This window comes from Gorilla gorilla, chromosome 18 (genome assembly GCF_029281585.2).
Source record: "Gorilla gorilla gorilla isolate KB3781 chromosome 18, NHGRI_mGorGor1-v2.1_pri, whole genome shotgun sequence".
Lineage (NCBI taxonomy): Eukaryota > Metazoa > Chordata > Mammalia > Primates > Hominidae > Gorilla > Gorilla gorilla.
Genome location: NC_073242.2, coordinates 35,784,807 through 35,807,521, shown reverse-complemented (window position 1 = coordinate 35,807,521; position 22,715 = coordinate 35,784,807). Strand labels below are relative to the sequence as shown.

General features: G+C 42.1%; 1 protein-coding gene across 3 annotated transcripts in view; it reads left to right on the top strand.

Moving 5' to 3' along the window:
* LOC115932749 (zinc finger CCCH domain-containing protein 7A) overlaps positions 1-22,423 on the top strand; it is a 47,659-nt gene extending 25,236 nt beyond the window's left edge. For all 3 annotated transcript variants that reach the window (XM_055365875.2, XM_055365877.2, XM_063699656.1), the window contains 14 exons: positions 1,141-1,345; positions 3,027-3,091; positions 3,618-3,804; positions 5,489-5,650; positions 7,387-7,583; positions 7,920-8,020; positions 9,388-9,569; positions 10,299-10,375; positions 11,003-11,136; positions 11,535-11,640; positions 14,486-14,594; positions 16,639-16,772; positions 20,184-20,347; positions 21,510-22,423. In XM_055365875.2, coding sequence (XP_055221850.1) covers positions 1,141-1,345; positions 3,027-3,091; positions 3,618-3,804; positions 5,489-5,650; positions 7,387-7,583; positions 7,920-8,020; positions 9,388-9,569; positions 10,299-10,375; positions 11,003-11,136; positions 11,535-11,640; positions 14,486-14,594; positions 16,639-16,772; positions 20,184-20,347; positions 21,510-21,699 — 2,013 coding nt within the window. In that variant the 3' untranslated portion in view covers positions 21,700-22,423. The remainder of the gene's footprint in view (positions 1-1,140; positions 1,346-3,026; positions 3,092-3,617; positions 3,805-5,488; positions 5,651-7,386; positions 7,584-7,919; positions 8,021-9,387; positions 9,570-10,298; positions 10,376-11,002; positions 11,137-11,534; positions 11,641-14,485; positions 14,595-16,638; positions 16,773-20,183; positions 20,348-21,509) is intronic.
* Positions 22,424-22,715: the final 292 nt, after the last annotated feature.

Genomic DNA, 22,715 nt, shown 5'->3' with positions numbered 1-22,715 from the left:
CCTCCCAGGTTCAAGCAATTATCTGCCTCAACCTCCCGAGTAGCTGAGATTACAGGCGCCCGCTACCACGCCCGGCTAATTTTTTGTGTATTTTTAGTAGAGACGGGGTTTCACCATCTTGGCCAGGTTGGTCTTGAACACCTGACCTCGTGATCCACCCACCTCAGCCTCCCACAGTGCTAGGATTACAGGTGTGAGCCACCATGCCCAGCCTCATATGATGCAAATTCTTATGAGCCCTGTAGTCAGGTAAGGGCAGGGAAGCATAAGGAAGTTTTGCAGATGAAACATGAATGTAACATTTGGATTATGATGTTAGACATCTGGCTGGGTGCAGTGGCTCACACCTGTAATCCCGGCACTTTGGGAGTTCTAGGCGGTTGGATCACTTGAGGTCAGGAGTTTGAGACCAGCCTGGCCAACATGGCAAAACCCCATCTCTACTAAAAATACAAAAATTAGCTGGGCGAGGTGGCGCATGCCTGTAATCCTAGCTACACAGGAGGCTGAGGCAGGAGAATCATTTGAACTCAGAAGGCGGAGGTTGCAGTGAGCCGAGGTTGTGCCACTGTACTCCAGCCTGGGTGACAGAGTGAGACTCCGTCTCAAAAAAAAAAAGTTAGACATCCCACCTCAATTGTTTTTAAAAATTATTCTTGAAAAGAAGTTCTGTAGCTAAAATTGTTTTAAACGAATCTTGATTCTGATTTAAACTTTGTTTTTTTTTTTTTATTTTTTTGGAGATGGAGTCTTGCTCTGTCGCCCAGGCTGTAGTGCAATTGCGTGATCTTGGCTCACTGCAAGCTCCGCCTCCTGGGTTCAAGCAATTCTCCTGCCTCAGCCTCCTGAGTAGCTGGGACTACAGGCGCATGCCACCATGCACAGCCAATTTTTTGTATTTTAGTGGAGATGGGGTTTCACCGTGTTGCCCAGGCTGGTCTTGAACTCCTGAGCTCAGGCAATCCGCCTGCCTCAGCCTCCCAAAGCGTTAGGATTACAGGCCACCATGCCTGGCCTAAACTTTGTTATGTAACATGATCTCCCAGTGTAATAATGCTTTTATTTGCTGGTGTTGAAAGTAGTTCAGCCAAACCCATGACAGCTTCATGAATTTTAATCACATCTTTTTTCCTTCCGCAGCCGTCAGCTTTAGTCAGAGGACCCCTTCAGACAGCCAGTGTCTCTCCTAGCATGCCCTTTTCGGCATCTCTGTTAGGAACCTTACCCATTGGTGCGAGGTATGCTCCTCCACCCTCCTTCTCAGAATTTTATCCACCTTTGACTTCATCCTTAGAAGATTTTTGTTCTTCTTTAAATTCATTTTCAATGAGTGAATCCAAACGAGGTAAGAACCAAATCTAAATTGTAAACAATTGCAGTTGATTTTCTCAAAATGAAAATGTTTGTTTGGCAATTATTTAACTGACTCTAGGTAGTAGACATGTGAATTATTTTCATTGTAGCTAAAAATATAAAGACTAAGCCTTCAGTTTTGAATTTACCTTGACTTAGCTGTGCCATTCTGGAGACCCAGGAGCAAAGGCATGAGAAGAGAAATGTGTGTGGCACTGGTGTTTCTGTAGGATAGTTTGTTAAGCTGGGAGTTTATTGTTTTGGGGATGAAATGACAATGTATTCTCCCGTAAAGGTGTATCTCATCTTAAAGGGTCTTAGAGACAGGCTATGCTATTAAATTCTGATCTAGGCAAACACTAATTTAAGATCAGTATTTAGAATGATAGCAATCAGATGTGTCTATTTTAGGTTTCACCTGTGGAGCTCAGCAAACCGTGGCTGCTGCTTTAACTTTACAGGAGATTGCTGAGTTTGGAGTCTGACTCCTGTTTCTGTCATCCTAGGTTTAACATATATACTTCAAACAATCACTAGAAAAATATTTTTTTGAAGGCATTGTTACATGGCTAAAAGGGCAAAAATCTTACATAATTGACTTAAAGATTGACTTAAAGAAATTAAAATATATGGGAGACAGAAGGGCAGAGAGAAAATAATTGAGTGCTAGACTAAGAAAAAGAAAGTAGGCTGGGTGTGGTGGCTCATGCCTGTAATCCCAGCACTTTGGGAGGCCGAGGCAGGAGGATCACTTGAGCTCAGGCGTTTGAGACCAGCCTGGGCAACATGGTGAAACCCTTTCTCTACAAAAAATATAAAAATTAGCTGGGTATGGTGTGTGCCTGTGATCCCAGTTACTTGGGAGGTGGAGGTGGGAGGATTCCTTGAGCCCAGGAGGTTGAGGCTGCAGTGAGCCAAGATCACACCCCTGCACTCCAGCATGGGTGACAGAATGAGACCCTTTCTCAAAAAAAAAAAAAGAAAGTAATTGAAAACTTTACTGATTTTTTTTTTTTAAATGTTATGGTCAGTTCCTGCTTTTTTTTTTTTTTTTTTTGAGGCAGAGTCTCACTCTGTTGCCCAGGCTGGAATGCAGTGGCGAAATCTTGGCTCACTGCAACCTCTGCCTCTTGGGTTCAAGCGATTCTCCTGCCTCAGCCTCCCGAGTAGCTGGGATTACAGGCGCCTGCCATCACACCTGGCAAACTTTTTTTTGTATTTTCAGTAGAGACAGGGTTTCACCATGTTGGCCAGGCTGGTCTCAAACTCCTGACCTCGAGTGATCTACCCACTTTGGCCTCCTAAAGTACTGGGATTGCCAGGTGTGAGCCACCGCACCTGGCCCCATATTTTCAAAAGGAAAGGCTCTTTTCCCATTTTTGAATATAAAGAATTTTCTTGGTGTTTTTAGTAGTTGCAGTTGGTGGGCCCTGCCTTAGCTTATTTTTCTGAAAATATGTTTTTATTTAAATTTGTTTGACTATGCCCTTGGTTTCTAGAGGAAAGCAGAGACTCTAGAGCCCTCTTTGGGTGTCAACCTTGAGCAAGAAAATTTCTAGAAACTGGGACGGGAGAATAGCGTGGGAGGCCATAGCCAGTAAGCTACTAAGCCCTGATGTTCTTATTACGTGATCAGAATGAAAAGGTCTGTTGAAGTTTTTTTATTATTTTAGATCTGTCCACCTCAACTTCTAGAGAGGGAACACCGCTTAACAACAGTAATTCTTCCCTTTTACTTGTAAGTGCCACTTCCTCTTTTGTAAATACATCGCTTGAATTGAAAATAGTTACTTAAGTAACTGAGTTATTTGAATGAACATGACAGTCTCCCTTAAATTTTGTGTGTGCTGCAGGAAATTGTGTTAAAGTAAGACTTCTGGAACATCTAGTAATAACGGCTCTGTGTTTAAGACTTGATCTGTCATAGCAAATTAATCGGTATTGCAGACAGTGTAAGAGGCTTTAGCACAGCATAAACAAATCAAGGAAATATAAGATCAGGGCATGTAAAGCGTGTGTACTTTTGCAGTAGAACTTATTACTTATAATATGGAGGATCAAAAAAGTGGGGGGGTGACTAGAAACCAAAAGAGAGAAAAATGTAGAAAGAGACAGTTTTTAAGATAGAAGAGCATTAAGGATGCAGTAGTACTGACCTCAGTTTATGAAGATTATCTTATTTTTCAGATGAATTCAGTTCCTTTCTTCAGTGATAATGCAATATTTGTTGGCTGTTTTTTTTTTTCTTCTTATTTTTCTTGCAGATGAATGGACCAGGTAGTTTGTTTGCTTCAGAGAATTTCCTGGGAATTTCAAGTCAGCCTAGAAATGACTCTGGAAACTTTTTTGGAAGTGCAGTTACCAAACCATCTTCATCAGTGACTCCAAGACATCCCCTCGAAGGAACCCATGAATTGAGACAAGCTTGCCAGATCTGTTTTGTAAAATCAGGTCAGGACCAAACAAACACGCAGAGAGTATTAAACTACTTGCTCATAACCTTGAAAGTTCTTAGGAATTTGTAAATACATGTTAACAACATCAGTTATTATGGTTCTTCAATCCGTATTTTGAATTCTTCTTAAACAAGTAGCAGTTACTGATTTAGTGCCTTTGGAGTATAATAGGATAAGTCTCTGCTCTTATTTGATGTCATTTTATTTATAGAATCATGTAGAATAGAATATTTACCTATTTTTGGAAGCTTATTGAAATTTTAATGAAACTCCTTATGTTCTCAGTGTATGCTTAAGAAGCTGCCCCGTCCGTGAGGGAGGTGGGGGGGTCAGCCCCCCGCCCGGCCAGCCGCCCCGTCCGGGAGGGAGGTGGGCGGGTCAGCCCCCCGCTCGGCGAGCCGCCCCGTCCGGGAGGTGAGGGGCGCCTCTGCCCGGCCGCCCCTACTGGGAAGTGAGGAGCCCCTCTGCCCGGCCAGCCGCCCCGTCCGGGTGGGACGTGGGGGGGTCAGCCCCCCACCCGGCTAGCCGCCTCGTCCGGGAGGTGAGGGGGGCCTCTGCCCGGCCGCCCCTACTGGGAACTGAGGAGCCCCTCTGCCCGGCCAGCCTCCCCGTCCGGGAGGGAGGTGGGGGAGTCAGCTCCCCCGCCCGGCCAGCCGCCCCGTCCGGGAGGTGAGGGGCGCCTCTGCCCGGCCGTCTCTGCTGGGAAGTGAGGAGCCCCTCTGCCCGGCCACCACCCTGTCTGGGAGGTGTACCCAACAGCTCATTGAGAACGGGCCATGATGACAATGGCAGTTTTGTGGAATAGAAAGGGGGGAAAGGTGGGGAAAAGATTGAGAAATCGGATGGTTGCTGTGTCTGTGTAGGGGGAGGTAGACATGGGAGACTTTTCATTTTGTTCTGTACTAAGAAAAATTCTTCTGCCTTGGGATCCTGTTGATCTATGACCTTACCCCCAACCCTGTGCTCTCTGAAACATGTGCTGTGTCCACTCAGGGTTAAATGGATTAAGGGCGGTGCAAGATGTGCTTTGTTAAACAGATGCTTGAAGGCAGCATGCTCGTTAAGAGTCATCACCACTCCCTAATCTCAAGTACCCAGGGACACAAACACTCTGCCTAGGAAAACCAGAAACCTTTGTTCACTTATCTGCTGCCCTTCCTTCCACTGTTGTCCTATGACCCTGCCAAATCCCCCTCTGCGAGAAACACCCAAGAATGATCAATAAAAAAAAAAAAAAAAAAAAAGAAGTTGATTATTTTCAAGCAGAGCAAGAACTAGAAAACAGCATTATAAGACCAGTATACAATACAATGTATATGAAAATTAAATACTTTCTGTTAGCTTGTTTCATATGTTTACCATTAAATCAAGTGACAGAAACACAGTTTATTCTGATTTATAAGCCATCAAAATTCCTCTCCAGATTATTTCCCTAAAGTTAAGTAAGGGTATTTTTTTTTGGCAGGAGTGGAGTTGAATAGAACATTGTGTTGTCTGATACATTATAAAAGGCACAAATCTACCTTAGTAGCCTACTTACATTTTAGGGTTGTGGAAGTGGGATTTCTTTGGGAATTTAATAATTGATGTTCATCTGTTCATGTCTGCTTGTAAATTTACCTGTAAAATGAAATGATATTTTTTGTGCATATGAGCAATCCTCTTTACATCTTTTTCAGGCCCTAAGTTAATGGATTTCACTTACCATGCTAACATAGATCATAAGTGTAAGAAAGATATTTTAATCGGTAGGATAAAGAATGTTGAAGATAAATCATGGAAAAAAATACGTCCAAGACCAACAAAAACAAATTATGAAGGACCATATTATATATGTAAAGGTATGTACTGTAATTACTTAATTAGTATACATTACATAAGTGATGAACTACAGTCATGCTTAGCTTAATGACAAGGATACACTGTGAGAAATGCATCATTAGGGGAACATCACAGAGTACTTACACAAACCTCAATGGTGTAGCCGACGACGCACCTAGCCTATCCATGACATAGTCAGTGGCTCCTAAACTACAGACTTGTACAGCTTGTTACTGTACTGAATACTGAGGCTACTGTAACACAATGGTATCTGTGTATCTAAACATAGGAAAGGTACAGGAAAAACACAGTATTAATCTTATGGGACCACCATTATATATACAGTCTGTAGTTGACTGAAATGTCAGTATGTGGTGTAGGACTGTGCTTGCTACATTTATTATAACATCTATTAATATGTAATTTATTACATTATGTTATTATTAACGGTGTTGACTGTTATAAAAAATGTTTAGAGCTAATAGCAAGTTCCTTGGATTGAAATGTTAATTTTTTTATATTATTTTTACTGTTGTTTTTAACTTTTTCCTTTTTGAGACAGAGTCTCATTCTGTCATCCAGGCTGGAGTGTAGTGGCGCAATCTCGGCTCACTGCAACCTCTGCCTTCTGGGTTCAAGTGATTCTCTTGCCTCAGCCTCCCGAGTAGCTGGGATTACAGGCATGCGCCAGTACACCCGGCTAATTTTTGTATTTTTAGTAGAGACAGGGTTTCACTATGTTGCCTAGGCTGGTTTCAAATTCCTGGCCTCAAGTTATCTGCCTGCCTGGGCTTCCCAGAGTGTAAGGATTACAGGCATGAGCCACTGTACTGGCCAAGGTTTTATTTTATTTATTTATTTCTCAATTTTTTGTGACAGAGTCTCGCTCTGTCTCCCAGGCTGGAGTGCACAGGCACAATCTCGGCTCACTGCAACTTCTGCTTCCCAGGTTCAAGCAATTTTCTCATGACTCAGCTACCGAATAGCTGGAATTACAGGCGTGTGCCACCCTGCCCCACTGATTTTTCTATTTTTTAGTAGAGATGGGTTTCATCATGTTGGTTAGGCTCGTTTTGAAGTCCTGGCCTCAAATGATCTGCCTGCCTCGGCCTCCCAAAATGTTGGGATTACAGGTGTGAGCCACCACGCTTGGCCTATGACCAGGTTTTAAACAGAAGACTGTCTCAAACCTTAAGTTCTCTCTAAACAGAATCAAAACACTGAGCTAAGGCTTTGAAAAGTGTTTAAGATGCTTTTGAGAGAACTTGGTATTTTCATGTTTGTCAAACAAGTTTGTGTGAATGAGCTTAGAATGTCCCTAAATGATTTTTTTTTTTTTTCAGCCGAGGTGTGGTCCATGAGAGTATCAAGGCTCTTCTCACAGTCTGTGATAAAAATAATTAAGGCTTGTGGTACTTCTCTTTTTTAGAGTTGATACCATCCATCCCCAGATAATAATATGCATATCATTGTTTGAGGCTGTCCATGAATTGTTAGACAAGTTCAAATGATGCCCCGAATGTTATTTATATTCATTGGCTTTAAGGAAACAATTACCATGTTTTTTTGTTTGTTTGTTTGTTTTGACACTGGGACTTGCTGTGTTGCCCAGGCTGGAGTGCAGTGGCAAGATCATTGCTCACCGCAGCCTTGAACTCCTGGACTCAAGGGATCCTCCCACCTCAGCCTCCCAAGTAGCTGGGAGTACAGGCCAATTGCCATGTTTTCAATGTCTGTCCATTCCCTGTCTTTCTAGATGTTGCTGCTGAGGAGGAATGTAGATATTCAGGCCACTGCACGTTTGCTTATTGCCAAGAGGAGATAGATGTGTGGACACTGGAGCGGAAAGGAGCATTCAGCCGGGAGGCTTTCTTTGGCGGCAATGGAAAGATTAACCTTACTGTGTTCAAACTTCTCCAGGAGCATCTTGGGGAATTTATATTCCTTTGTGAGGTGCGTTCTCCAAAACTTATTTTCCACTGTAAAGTTGAATTTGCAAGCCCAGTGGTATTGTCCTGCCATGTGATAAAACATTCACTCGGTAAATGAATAAATATTCATTTATTTATATGATAAATAATATCATATTTATGAATAAAATATTCCTCTGGTCCTGCCATGTGATAAAACATTCATTCAGTAAGTGTTAGCTATTACTGTTACCGAAAAGAATATTAAAACTTCATATTGAATATTAATTTTGTAATGATATTGAAACTAGGACAATATTCTGGGTACAAAATTTATATTTTGTATTTTTTTTTTATAATCTTTCTCTCTCTATTCCAGAAATGTTTTGATCATAAGCCTAGAATGATAAGTAAAAGAAATAAAGATAATTCTACTGCTTGTTCTCACCCGGTTACAAAGCATGAGTTTGAAGACAATAAGTATGTTGATAGTTTCTAATTTCTGTAATAACAAAATAGATTCTTTTTCTAGATCTGAATAAAAACTAGTAGTAATGTCTGTCCAGGCATTGCCCTTTCATCGTTATGTTGTTATTTTGAAGAACAATGACGAAATTTTAAAATGTCTTTTAGTAGATTTGGCTGGAAAGTGAATAATTAACTAAATATATTATGTGAAACAGAAAAGCATTGTTGATGTATAGTTTCTCATGACATGGATTTAGGTATTTTATGGCTCAAAATATAAGTACCCCCCCAATTAATTCAACAATTGCATGTAGTGATTTGGTTTTTTTGTTTGTTTTTTTTTGAGACAGAGTCTCGCTCTGTCACCCAGGCTGAAGTGCAGTGGCATGATCTTGGCTCACTGCAAGTTCTGCCTCCCAGATTCAAGTGATTCTCCTGCCTCAGCCTCTCGAGTAGCTGGGATTACAGACACCCACCACCAGGCCTGGCTAATTTTTTGTATTTTTTTTTTTTTTTTGAGACGAAGTCTTTTTCTGTTTCCCAGGCTGGAGTGCAGTGGTGCGATCTCAGCTCACTGCAACCTCCGCCTCCCGAGTTCAAGCGATTCTCCTGCCTCAGCCTCTCCAGTAGCTAGGATTACAGGCACGTGCCACCACACCCGTCTAATTTTTGCATTTTTAGTAGAGACAGGGTTTTACCATGTTGGCTGGGCTGGTCTTGAACTCCTGACCTCAAGTGATCCACCCGCCTTGGCCTCCCAAAGTGCTGGGATTATAGGAGTGAGCCATCACGCCTGGACAATTTTTTGTATTTTTAGTAGCAACAGGGTTTCAACATGTTGGCCAGGCTGGTTTCGAACTCTTGACCTCAGGTGATCCACCCGTCTTGGCCTCGCAAAGTGCCGAGATTGCAGGTGTGAGCCACTGTGCCCAGCCCCCATGATTTTTTTTCCGATAAAAATTTAAAATGTAGGGCTGGGCGCCATGGCTCATGCCTATAATCCTAGCACTTTGGGAGGCCGAGGCAGGCGGATCACAAGGTCAGGAGATTGAGACCATCCTGGCTAACATGGTGAAACCCCGTCTCTATTAAAAATTAGCTGGGCGTGATGGTGGGCGCCTGTAGTCCCAACTACTTGGGAGGCTGAGGCAGGAGAATGGTGTGAACCCGGGAGGCGGAGCTTGCAGTGAGCTGAGATCGTGCCACTGCACTCCAGCCTGGGCGATAGAGTGAGACTCCGTCTCAAAAAAAAAAAAAAGAGAGAAAATTTAAAATGTATTGTCAGTGTAGAACTTTATATATATATATATATATATATTTATTTATATTTGAAAAATCTATGGCAGAACAATATTAAAATGTCACTGTTTTCATCTTAGGTGCCTTGTCCACATTTTGCGAGAGACAACAGTAAAATACTCCAAAATACGTTCTTTTCATGGTCAGTGTCAGCTTGACTTATGTCGACATGAAGTTCGGTATGGCTGTTTAAGGGAAGATGAGTGCTTTTATGCCCATAGTCTTGTGGAACTGAAAGTCTGGATAATGCAAAATGAAACAGGTAGGTTTGAGTGCGACTGAGAAGTGTGTCTCCTCAAGAGCAGACAGGGTTTAATGAAACAGTAATTTGGGCCTGGCGTGGTGGCTCATGCCTGTAATCCCACTACTTTGGGAGGCTGAGGCAGATGGATCACTTGAGGTCAGGAGTTCAAGACCAGTCTGGCCAGTACGGCAAAATCCCCATCTCTACAAAAAAATACAAAAATTAATCGGGCGTGGTGGTGGGCGCCTGTAATACCAGCTACTTGGGAGGCTGAGGCATGAGAATTGCTTAAACCTGGGAGGCAGAGGTTGCAGTGGGCCAGGATCACAACACTACGCTCCAGTCTGGGTGATAATGCGAGACTGTCTCAAAAAAAAAAAACAAAAAGGAATTTGGAGACCTCCCCTTCTCCATCAACCAGATGTGGTGACGCTATTGATTTTGTCCTGAGCTTCAAACTTTTGATTTTTAGAGTTGCCTATTTTGAGTGTGTTCTCATGTCATTAATTACTGATACAAGTTGATATATGCAATTGTTGGGAGGAAAGATTCCTCAGAAGGCACAAAGAGCTGTATTTGTGTATATTCCATTTCAAAAAAGAGAAACGTGGTATTCATCCTTGCTGATGGATTAGGAGGTACGAGAATAGATTGGAAGCTGAAGGTTCTCCACGTCTGACTGCACCCAGATTGGTGGGCTGTTGTTCTTATAGATATAATTTAAAGGAAGGCTTGTACATTCCCCAGGTATCTCACATGATGCTATTGCTCAAGAATCTAAACGATATTGGCAGAATTTGGAAGCAAATGTACCTGGAGCGCAGGTATTTTTCTCTTGTGTACTTTCTGCATTTGGTGTCCTTTCTGGAATTGCGTAATAGATGTTGGTTGTTGGTGGATGCAGTTAACACTTACAGTCCAGTTACTTTCTTAATATTCATTCAGGTGAGTCATTCTTATGTGAAAAAACAATTTGCATTTTAGTTGATCATCATAAAAAAATTATGCAGCCCACAATGCTTGCCAAGAGTGTAGGACACTGTTTTCTTATTTAGTTTAATTGACAAAACAACTGGAGTTCTGGGCTTTACGGGTTCTTGGAGTAAGGGGGTTAGATTATTTTTATAGTTTAGCTTTCCACCTGGCATGTCTCGTTTTTCCATTGCTCTCCCCTCAACACCCCTGACCCAAATGAAACAATTCTAGTCATCAATTTCAAAGATGAGTTTCATAAATTAAAGTTTGGCATCTATAATCTACTTTTATGATATTCTCTTACATTTGGGGGAAGAATTGGAGATTTAGTTATCAGATATAATGGTCAAATCAAGTCAGATAAAAATGGGAAATTGTATACTATTGTGAAAAAAATGCATCTTGATTTAGTATTTTGTCATCAGAAAACTGGTTTTCTGTTAAAAAAATTAAAACGAATCTTTTAATTGTTTAAGGTACTTGGTAATCAAATAATGCCTGGATTTCTTAATATGAAGATAAAGTTTGTGTGCGCCCAGTGTCTGAGAAATGGTCAAGTCATTGAACCAGACAAAAACAGAAAATATTGTAGTGCAAAAGCAAGGCATTCGTAAGTATTGTGTGTGGAAACAATTCCTATTTTGTAATTTTCTGTTTCGTAGGTATGAAATCATACACATAAGAAAAAAGTTTAAGGCTTTGAAGAGAGGAGAGAAAAATAGATAATTTAGGATAATTACAGACACAAGGGAAGAGATTTTTAGGACCAAGTAGATAAGAATTCACAAGTAGTGTTTTTTTCCTGTATTTTATCAATTTGTTTAGAGTTTGTAGGGAATGTTTGTAAATGACAATAGGAAGTGAAAATACAGAATCATAAGGTATTTCTTTTAGAAGCATTGAGAAAAAAATTCTCTGGTTCCTCAGGTACAAACTTTGTGCCTCTCCCTTTGTGTTATGTCTTTTGCTCGTGTGTCTTTGTTTTTTTCTGAACTCCATTTTTCTTAGGTGGACCAAAGACCGGCGTGCGATGAGAGTGATGTCTATTGAACGTAAGAAGTGGATGAACATCCGTCCTCTCCCCACAAAGAAACAAATGCCTTTACAGTTTGATGTACATACGTAATTTTTAAGCCACTTTTTTAAATTAGGCATTTCAAATCATTAGAAAATAGTAGTAATTCAGATTGAAACTCAAGCCCTTTAAATAATATTCGTCAGTAATAATGCTATTTAAATGGTTCCTCTTTGGTTTTCCTTCCCTTTAGTATATGTATGGTTCCATAGCAGTTTTCATATTGATTGGAATTTTATGAGTTACTTGGAAAAAGTAAATAGATAGTGGATCTGAGGAAAAGTTATGGGGACAATTTAACTTATTTTTTAGATGAATTACTTTCGAGAGGGAATGAGAGCAAATTTTATTTAATTGTGATTTCTTTGGTTTGATACCAAACCTAAGGTTTTCAGTATTATGAATGCTATTGATGAGTTTGTTTTTATCATGCCTTGTCTCTTTCACTGCAGCAAGGGATACGTAGCTACAAGACACCTAACTTTATAAGACTTTCTAAAAGTAACCCAAAGAAAAATGTTCAATGTTAGAGGAACATGTTCTTCAAAAACTAGAAAATACTAGGCTAACTTAAAGTTAGGATAGTATTTCATTCACACAGTGCCACATTTCATCTTGGTACACTGTAGCACCTTACCTGATCTTGAAGATGATTGAGCAAACCACTTGAGTTGTCCTGGACTTTCTTCTTCACGAGAGAGAGGGTCAGGAGAGCATCTAGAGGCACTTCACACGTGCATTAGCAGACAGGGACACTTGGAGCATCTACAGGTAGTAAGCTCTCTACCTGGATGGAGGAAATGTGGAGGGAACCTTTTGCGCAGAGAAGCAGGGCAGATGGACTGTAGAGTCCCGTGTAAATGAGGCCTCTCTCTGAACTGCAAGAAGGAGTTGAAGAAGAGGTAGATGTATTTTTCACCACCTACAGTACCTTGCAGTTTTGTAAAACTTACACAAGTAACACAGCCAGTCTTTTCGAGGCATTGGTAGGTTTGTGTTTTATCCAAAGTGGTTTTAGACTCAGATTTTATTAATGGGTTATGTAGGAGGGGGAAAGGGGTTTATTTGGAACCTTGATTTCCTGTGGTTTAAAGGATGATGGAGATAATATGTATATCAAATACTTTGATAAAATGAGTACAACTGAGAACAACCCTGGTTCCTGAGGCAGCTGCTTAGAGTATTGGTTATTTAATCTTGAACATGGTGTACTACTGTGCAACATTACAGTAGCTTATTTCCTCTTTTTTTTCCCCTGCCATACTAGGTATTGCTAAGGGACTTTTTTTCTTTTTTTTTTTTTTTTTTCATTTTTTCTTGCTCTGTCACCCAGGCTGGAGTGCAATGTTGCGATCTCCGCTCACCGCAACCTCCACCTCCTGGGTTCAAGCAATTCTTCTGCCTCAGCCTCCCAAGTAGCTGGGATTACAGGCGTGTGCCACCACGCTCAGCTAATTTTTGTGTTTTTTTTTTAGTAGAGACGAAGCTTCACCATGTTGGCCAGGCTGGTCTCGGACTCTTGACCTCAAGTGACCCACCCGCCTCGGCCTCCCAAAGTGTTGGGATTACAGGCGTGAGCCACTGTGCCCGGCCCGGGACCTTTTTTCTTAAAGAAGAAATTATACTGTGTGTGTGTATGTGTGTAGAAAGTGTGGTGAGGCTTAAAGACAATGGGCTTCAAAGTCTGCCAGAAGGGCCCCAGTCAAGTTATTCAGCCTCAGTTTGCTCACCTGTAATTGGGAATAATTATGTGTGATGGTGTTATGTAAACACCTGGCACAGTGCCTGGCCTTCTCCTTTACCTGCTTTTCTTCCTGCTCCTTATCATTGAGCTTTGAAAGACTATGGTAAATGTTTCCCTAGTAATATGACTAAGTACTTACTGGGGTTTGACGGGGGAAAGAATATGACTATTTTATCCAGTACTGACTTTATGCAGAAGATTTTAAGGGTGGGGTCACTGACATTGGTCCAAGGGAGGAAATGTACAGTGTTAAGGGGGCTGACCGAGTTTTAGCCAAAACTCTGAAAAACGTGACAGATGCTAAGCATTTAATGCCACGTAAGCTAAATAATGTAGGGCCAGCTGCCGTTGAAGCACAAACTAAGATAAGCTAATAATTAGTTGTACTAGGATTTATACCCCATACAGACAAGTAGGTTGATGGTATTCAAGAATGCATTCTCCGTGATGGAGGTTTTCTTGGTTCCTGGCTCATAATTCTTAGGGAAGTCTGCGTTCTGCTGATCACGATCACTTTATTTTCCTACCAGTATCACTGTATTTACTTTGTTAAATAAAAATACAAATAACCTGAAGAGGTATTATTTGAAAGCTATGTAACTCCATGGTATGGCTAGTGTGATAATTGTCTTCTGATAATGCATATGTAGTGAATTATGGCCGAGGTTAGTTTCCAGTACTGGTTATAAGTAAGTTAAATTTCTGAAACGTTTTGGGCACTGTTCAGTACCCTTTGGAGTAGCCTGCAGTTTCTTTACTGCTTTCAAGTGCTGATGTGGAGGAATCATTAGTGTTGGGCAGGGAAACAGGAGCTGTCAGACTGAGAGGGCCAGGGATGTTCATTGTGGAGATTAAATGTTCTGAGTAAGTGAGTTTGTAGACATTTTCTTGTAAGAAAATGTTCCATGCTTTACTCTGTTTTGGACATTTTCTTTTGAAAAATTTTGAGATAGAAACCTTAATATCATTTCATATATTTAGAGCATATAGTTAATTTGAGTAGAGTCAAATTAATCTTACTTTAGAATTTGATTACTAAGTATTAGCATGGATAATAATGCTTCTTTTGCTTAAATGTAAAAATTAGGCAGTTTTACTAGGTGTACTTTGTCTTAATCATATTCCTATTTTTTTATACAGCTGTGCAACCATATTGCTTCTGGGAAAAAATGTCAATATGTTGGAAACTGTTCCTTTGCTCATAGTCCTGAGGAAAGAGAAGTTTGGACTTACATGAAGGAGAATGGGAGTAAGTTAATCTTTTAGCTGTGTCCTTGAGCTAGTTTGCCTGAAAGTTCCTTTCCTCTCTATAAATATTCCAGCTTCCTGTGAACACAGAAAGCAGTTTGCATTCTAAACGGTTGCCCCGTTTCATCAGTAGCTCTGTTGGTGATGATGCCTGGAAAATGTGGGCACAGCCTCAGTGGGGTAGAATGTGGCATCTGATCTGCGTTTGGTTAGGTCAGATTTGGATATAAATATATAGGTCTGCATGCATCCTTACATGTAATAGATGTATTCCTAAAAAATGGCCTGGGGAAGTTCAGTACTCCCTTGACTGTTTAAATCAGATCATCTGCTCGTATTGGAAATAGTTTGCCCTCTGAATTAACCAGGTTAGAATTGGAGGTTTCTTCAGGGAGGCATTACTAATCAAACAGGCTCAGAATCAGAGGTCCAAGGAAAGAATGTTTATTTTGGTCAAATTCCAAGTTTATTGTGGGAGCCTTTGAGAGGAGCCGCAGACAACCTTTCACTTTTGACCATAAAATGTTTTACTACAAGGATCATTATTCTTTAATCTTAAGTAAACTGATGAAAGGTATACTGACTGCAGTCTCTGGATTATAAGAACCAACCAGATTTGACTGTTGCCTGCCATGTTTCAACCACATAGATCGTCAGTGGTGTGTGGACGGGATTCCCTCTAGCTGTCTTGCTGTGAGTGAGGCCATGCAGTCCGGCCTGACTGAAGATGCCCTTGCGCACCAGCCTTTTGCAATGACTCCGGCCACCACTGGTCTTAAGGAAGAAGCATTTCTAGTTTATCTCTAATCTTTGCCTGATGATACATTGCTAGAAACCATTAGGCAGACAATAAAGCCAAGTTTTAACCAGATCCTCATTACCAGAGTTTTTAGCACAGTGGTTCTCAACTGGGAACAAATTTTTTTTTTTTTGAGACAGAGTCTCGCTTTGTCACCCAGGCTGGAGTGCAGTGGCGTGATCTCGGGTCACTGCAAGCTCCGCCTCCCGGGTTCACACCATTCTCCTGCCTCAGCTTCCCGAGTAGCTGGGACTACAGGCGCCTGCCGCCACACCCAGCTAATTTTTTGTATTTTTAGTAGAGCCAGGGTTTCACCGTGTTAGCCAGGATGGTCTCGATCTGCTGACCTTGTGATCCACCCGCCTCGGCCTCCCAAAGTGCTGGGATTACAGGCGTGAGCCACCGTGCCCGGCTGGGAACAAATTTTGCCACTCCCCTTCCCTGTGGACATTTGGCAATGTCTGGAGATATTTTCATTGTCATGACTGGCAGAAGTTGCTCAGGCATCTAGTGGGTAGAGGCCAGGGATGCTGCCCACCATCCTGTAACGCACAGGGCACACCCCCAGCAAAGAATTCTCTAGCCAGAATGTCAACCGCATGGAGGCTGAGAAACCTCGGCTTTAGCACTTGGCAATAATGCAGAATACACCTGTTCTTACCATAGGAAGCAACTGGCAGCCACTGCCCAGGACTTGGTCATGGTTGTCTTGTCAGTTGCAGCCCAGCATATCCGCCCTCTGGGACTGTGGCTTGACTGATGGACTCCCATCAGGGTCAGAATCTTGGTCCAGTAGTAGTATGTTTCTCATCTTTCTCAGTAAGCAGTGAGGAGTGTATCAGCTCCAAGTCCCCCAAGCCACGTAAGTAGCCTTGTGTGGTTCTAGCTCTGACACTGAGTGTGGAACGTAGGGCGACAGAGGCAGTGGTGAGGCTTTTGTGACAATACTGTTTATAATGGTTTCTGAGTTTTAAACATCCCCAAAGTGTCGTGCAAATGCAGGGAGGGGTTAATTAATCCTGAGAACTAATATTTGCCATCTAACAGTCCTGAAAGTAGTTCTTATGCATGAGAGTTTACCTGCTGCTTGAACTGAGTGATCTCTCCATGTCTAATATAATAGTCTCCTTCAGCCCCCTTGAGTTTCTTTTGAACTGTATGCTGACTGATACAAAATATGCACACAGTTGCATGTATTTAAATGGAGTTTAGTTGCTGCTGCTGAAAGTAATTCATTTTTCTTTAGTACAAGATATGGAGCAATTTTACGAACTATGGCTCAAGAGCCAAAAAAATGAAAAAAGTGAAGACATAGCCAGTCAGTCAAACAAGGAAAATGGAAAACAAATTCACATGCCAACAGATTATGCTGAAGTTACAGTGAGTACCGTGCGTCATTTACCCTCTCTTTGCCGAGCCATTGATGGAGCCTTTCTTTTCCCTTTTCTTTTTTTTGAGATGGAGTCTCGCTGTGTCACCAGGCTGAAGTGCAGTGGTGTGATTTCAGCTCACTGCAACCTCCACCTCCCTGGTTCAAGCAATTCTCTTGTCTCAGCCTCCCAAGTAGCTGGGATTATAGGCTCACGCCACCACGCCCAGCTAATTTTTGTATTTTTAGTAGAGATGGAGTTTCTCCATGTTGGCCAGGATGGTCTCGAACTCCTGACCTCGTGATCTGCCTGCCTCGGCCTCCCAAAGTGCTGGGATTACAAGCGTGAGCCACCATGCCCGGCCTTTCTTTTCTTTCCCATCTTCTCCAAAACCCGGCTCCCTCACTCACTGCCTGCCCTTCTCTGTTCTGTGTCTTCATCTTCTCTCTCTAGTGGTTTCCTGCCACTAGCTTAAGTCTCCTCATGTGAAAAAATCCTTTCTTCAATCCTTCTGACTTTGGAGCCAGAGAATCTTAAGTCCAAGTCCTGGTTTCTCTCCTTACTTGCCTGGCACCCTGGGCAGATTATTTATGTCTCCGAGTGGGGTTATCCTGATGGATTAGTGAAGTATGAGGAGTCTGTGACTCTTCCCTAGTGGGAGGCCCCAGCAGGTGGCTCAGGAATGTGGGCTGTCTACCCCGCTGGACCTTACATTCCCCGCTTACGCCTGCAGTCTGGCCTCTCCCTCTATGGTTCTTGGGGACATTAAGTTACCAGTGGTCTGTTAACTGTTTTGGTTTTCTTTTAAAAATTTCAAAAAAGTGAAAAGGATAATATAACAAATATCTTGAGCCCATCATCGCAAGTTAACTGATGTTAACAATTTGTTGTAGTTCCTATTATAAAATAAATAAAATGCTACAGATAAAGTTGGAACCCCATATGTTCCCCTCCCCAGGGGAACAGATCCAGTATGTATTTTTCCAGGCCATGTTTACCTAAGGACGACACATTTATTCTATTTTTTTTTTTTTTTTTTTTTTTTTTTTGAGATGGAGTCTTACTCTGTTGCCCAGGCTGGAGTGCAATGCGGTAGTCTTGGCTCACAGCAACCTCCGCCTCTCGGGTTCAAGCGATTCTCCTGCCTCAGCCTTCTAAGTAGCAAGGGATTACAGGCGCCTGCTACCACGCCCGGCTAATTTTTTGTGTTTTTAGTAGAGACGGGGTTTCACCATGTTGGCCAGGCTGGTCTCAAACTCCTGAGCTTGTGATCCACCCGCCTCAGCCTTCCAAAGCTGTGGGATTACAGGCATGAGCCACTGTGCCCGGCCAACACATGTATTCTTTTTTTTTTTTCTGTGAGACAGAGTCTCGCTCTGTCACCCAGGCAGGAGTGCAATGATGTGATCTTGGCTCACTGCAACCTCTGCCTCCCAGGTTCAAGCAATTCTCCTGCCTCAGCCTCCCGTGTAGCTGGGACTACAGGTGCCGGCCACCACGCACGGCTAATTTTTGTATTTTTAGTAGAGACGGAGTTTCACCATGTTGGTCAGGCTGGTCTCAAACTCCTGACCTCACGTGATCTGCCCGCCTCAGTCTCCCAAAGTGCTGGGATTACAGGCGTGAGCCACCGTGCCCAGCTACATTTATTCTTAAATAATCTATAGTTCCACTTGATGTGGTTTTAAAAGTTTACATAAGCATATGTGTTACTGTCCTTATTTCTTGTTTTTTGGCACCTCCGTCTCTCTGTTGATTCAGTCAGATCCAGTTTCATTGCCCATTGCAGGCCTTGTGTGTGGCCTGGCCTTGCCCAGCGTCTCTCTGCTTGTGACATGCCCTGTGAATGTCTACCTTTGTTACATTGATTCCCTTGCTACCTTTACTTAAGTGCTCCTTGGTGTTTATTTTATTATATATATATATATATTTTTTTTTCTTCCTTTTCTTTTTTTTTTTAGACAGGGTCTCACTCTGTCATCCAGGCCGGAGTACAGAGGCACAGTTATGGCTCACTGCAGCCACTACCTCCTGGGCTCAGGTGATCCTCCGACCTCAGCCTCCTCAGTAGCTAGGACTGCAGGTGCTCGCCACCACGCCTGGCTAATTTTTGTATTTTTTGTAGAGATGGGGATTTTGCCATGTTGCCCACGCTAGTCTGAAACTCCTGTGCTCAAGCACTCCTCCTGCCTCGGCCTCCCAAAGTGCTGTGATTATAGGCATGAGCCACTGCGCCCAGCTGCTCCTTGGTGTTTCTAGAGCAGGTCACCTCGACTTGTTGGATCATAAGTCTTACCTGGGGCCGGGCATGGTGGTTCATGCCTGTAATCCCAGCAATTTGGGAGGCCGAGGCAGGTGGATCACCTAAGGTTAGGAGTTCAAGACCAGCCTGGCCAACTTGGTGAAACCCCTTCTCCACTAAAAATGCAAACAATTAGCTGGGCATGGTGGCAGGTGCCTGTAATCCCAGCTACTTAGGAGGCTGAGGCAGGAGAATTGCTTAAACCTGGGAGATGGAGGTTGCAGTGAGCCAAGATCGCATCACTCCACTCCAGCCTAAGTGACAGAGTGAGACTCTGTCTCAAAAATACACAAACAAATAAATAAATAAGGCCTACCTGGGGTGTTTCATAATAAGGAGTCTTAGAGCTGGGCGTGGTGGCTTGCACCTGTAATCCTAGCCACTCAGGAGGCTGAAGTGGGAGGATCACTTGAGCCCAGGAGTTCAAGGCTGCAGTGAGCTATGATCGCACCACCGTACTCTAGCCTGGATGACAGCGAGACCATGTCTCTAAAAAAATAAAGTAATAAAAAGTCTTCATTTATACCCGACAATGAATGAGTTCAAATCTGTTTTTACCCAGTGTTGCAGATAATTATTGCCCAGGACATTTGGGAAATACTATCCAACACTTATAGTTTGCATCTGTTGTAGCACTTAAATCCCCTCATAACAGTTCCTTTTGTATAGGTCTGTTCCCCACAGAGGCAGTGTCTTTACATTCCTGATGCCACAGCAGTGGCTCAGTTCACGTACACTGAATGGAGCTGCTGCTCGTCCTTTTGGAGTTGGCATGTCCTGGTCTTTCTCATCCTTTCTGCTTTTCCTCATGGTGTTAATTCTTCCCTGAATCCTTGTTTGCACCTGCCTCTTGTTCTTCCGGCAAACATCCTTGTTTGCATACCAGCTCCTATTGCCTCTTCACTGGAGATTTCCTGGACAGCTGGCAGCATTTGTCACCCTTCTTCTCTGTGTCCTGAGTGCTGGCTTGCTTCCCCATGCTGTGGTCCTTTCCTTGTCCCTATTTCTAACCTGAGTTTTATGTCTTGCCTGGCTCTCCCACCAGCCTGGGCTCCCTGGAATTGAGTCTGGATCTCACATCAGGTGACTGATGGGACATGTGTCTTTGCTGCACATTAGGTGGACTTTCACTGCTGGATGTGTGGGAAGAACTGCAACAGTGAGAAGCAGTGGCAGGGCCACATCTCTTCTGAGAAGCACAAAGAGAAGGTTTTCCACACCGAGGACGACCAGTACTGCTGGCAGCACCGCTTCCCAACAGGCTATTTCAGTATTTGTGATAGGTATGTAGGTTTCTACAATTTTTCCATGTCAGAATTGCTGATCTCAAATTTTCATGGACATGTCAGCTGACACGGAATACCTGGGTGTTAAAGTTCTAATGTTGCTGTGCTCTGACAGACCCTGAAGGATTCTTGGGTTTTGGCTCAAAGTGTTTTGCTGCTCATCAAACCATTCCTTTCACTCTTCTTAGGTTATATGAAAAGATTTAATAGTCTTCCAATACTAATTTGAAATGTCTTAGGATAATTGAATAGAGAAGCATATTCATTCCAATTTGCCCAAATGACCTTTGCGTTCACAGCTGTGATTCTCAAACCCTTTGCCACAACCTTTGCTCACAGTAAATGTTCATCAGATTTGAAATGGCTTTTACATTATATTTAAAATCTAGAACTTAGATCAAAGGAAGATGTTAATATGTATCACTCCTTTGTTTAAGTTTTCTTAGAAAATTTTTCAATGCAGCCGGGCATGGTGGCTCACGCCTGTAATCCCAGCACTTTGGGAGGCTGAGGCGGTTGGGTCACTTGAGGCCAGGAGTTCGAGACCAGCCTGGACAACATGGTGAAACCCTGTCTCTACTAAAACTACAAAAATTAGCCGGGCGTGCTGGCAGGTGCCTGTAATCCCAGCTACTCAGGAGGCTGAGGCAGGACAATCACTTGAACCCAGGAGGTGTAGGTTGTAGTGAGCCGAGGTTGCGCCACTCACTGCACTTCAGCCTGGGCAACAAACAGTGAGACTCTGTCTCAAAAAAAAAAAAAAAAGGTTTTTCAGTGAAAAACTAAGTAATTCTGAATTGCTTATTTTATTAAATCACTGTTAATATTTAATTCCCTAATTTAGATCCATGTGATCCTTAAAACTATTGAAGACATTTTTTCCTTGATGCCGCCTCTGATTTCTTTCTACTACATTCAGGAACAACTATAGTCTTTTTTCTCCTATCAGTCAGTACTTTTCATAGAGTACATTTAAATAAAGTACTGATTTTTCTATTGTAGATGTCATGGCTATAAAATATTTACCTTTCTAGGCTTGAGATTCCTAACTAAAAGTTGTATGCAAATCATAAAGCTAGTGAAGTATACAGTTTCAAGAATCATGACACGATTTTTAGAAACAACTTATGGACACTGAGCAGCTGACTTCTCCTTACAGGTATATGAATGGCACCTGCCCAGAAGGAAACAGCTGTAAATTTGCACATGGAAATGCCGAACTTCATGAATGGGAAGAAAGAAGAGATGCCCTAAAGATGAAGCTCAACAAAGCACGAAAAGATCACTTAATTGGCCCAAATGATAATGACTTTGGAAAATATAGTTTTTTGTTTAAAGATTTAAACTAATATGCTGGCTTTTATGTATGATACCTAATCAGAGCATTGACCAGAAAAATTGAAAGTGTTCTAAGGCACATAGCAGAGGAGCTGCAGATTTTCTGCTTGTATTGGCGTATATCGTTCCTCCTGAGCAGCAACCCACAGTAGGTAGGAAAATGGGCTGTTTCACAGGCCTGGCCACGCTCTCACAGAACCATTGGCATCAGATGGTGAAGTGACTGCTACCCGGTTGCCATCTGTTGAACAGACTTTTGGATGAAGTGTGTTGGGGAAGAGGATAAGGTTATATCTAGGACAACTCTTTGAGTTGGTCCTTCATATAAGAATCATGACGGTAAGAGAATAAACACTTGTACTGGGATCAGAATACATGATGGATGAAATTCTTTACATGTTTTAGCAGAATGAATTTGTTTAATATAATAAAGTTTGCTACTTATCTGTATGTAGGTTGCTAAAAAGGATTTTCTTAACTCAGATTTTAAGCCAAATAACCATTTAACACTAGTATTTGTTAAATGGGGTATTTTTCTGTATTTGTATGTTTCACTATAATAAGGGAATTAAGGATAATGTGCATTGAGAATATTTTGAAAAATAATGAATTGACTCAAATTTTATTTCTTGGTCTTTTGCTGTTTAAATGATGATTTTGAAAGATTAAACCTGTACTGTTGGTATTGTGTTAGTGTATGGACCAATACTGCCTGTAATAAAGATTTTATATATAGATGCCTTTCATTTTTTCCTGTGGTCCTTTCCCACAAAGAATTGTTGAAACTGGGTACAAAAATCAAGATGGTTTTTTCAAAAACATTTTCATTTAGGCAGTGACTGACAGAATGCAAATTGGGACATGAAAGCAGCTTTTGACTTTGTCCTCCTCTCCTCTGAATTTGGGCTCCGGGACTCTTACTGATCGGCTCTTCTAGGTAGCTCTTCCTGGGGCTCCTGTGTTTCATTCAAATGAGCTACATGAGCAGGGAGAAAAAATGGTCAGCTGGTAAGACTTGGGCTGGAAT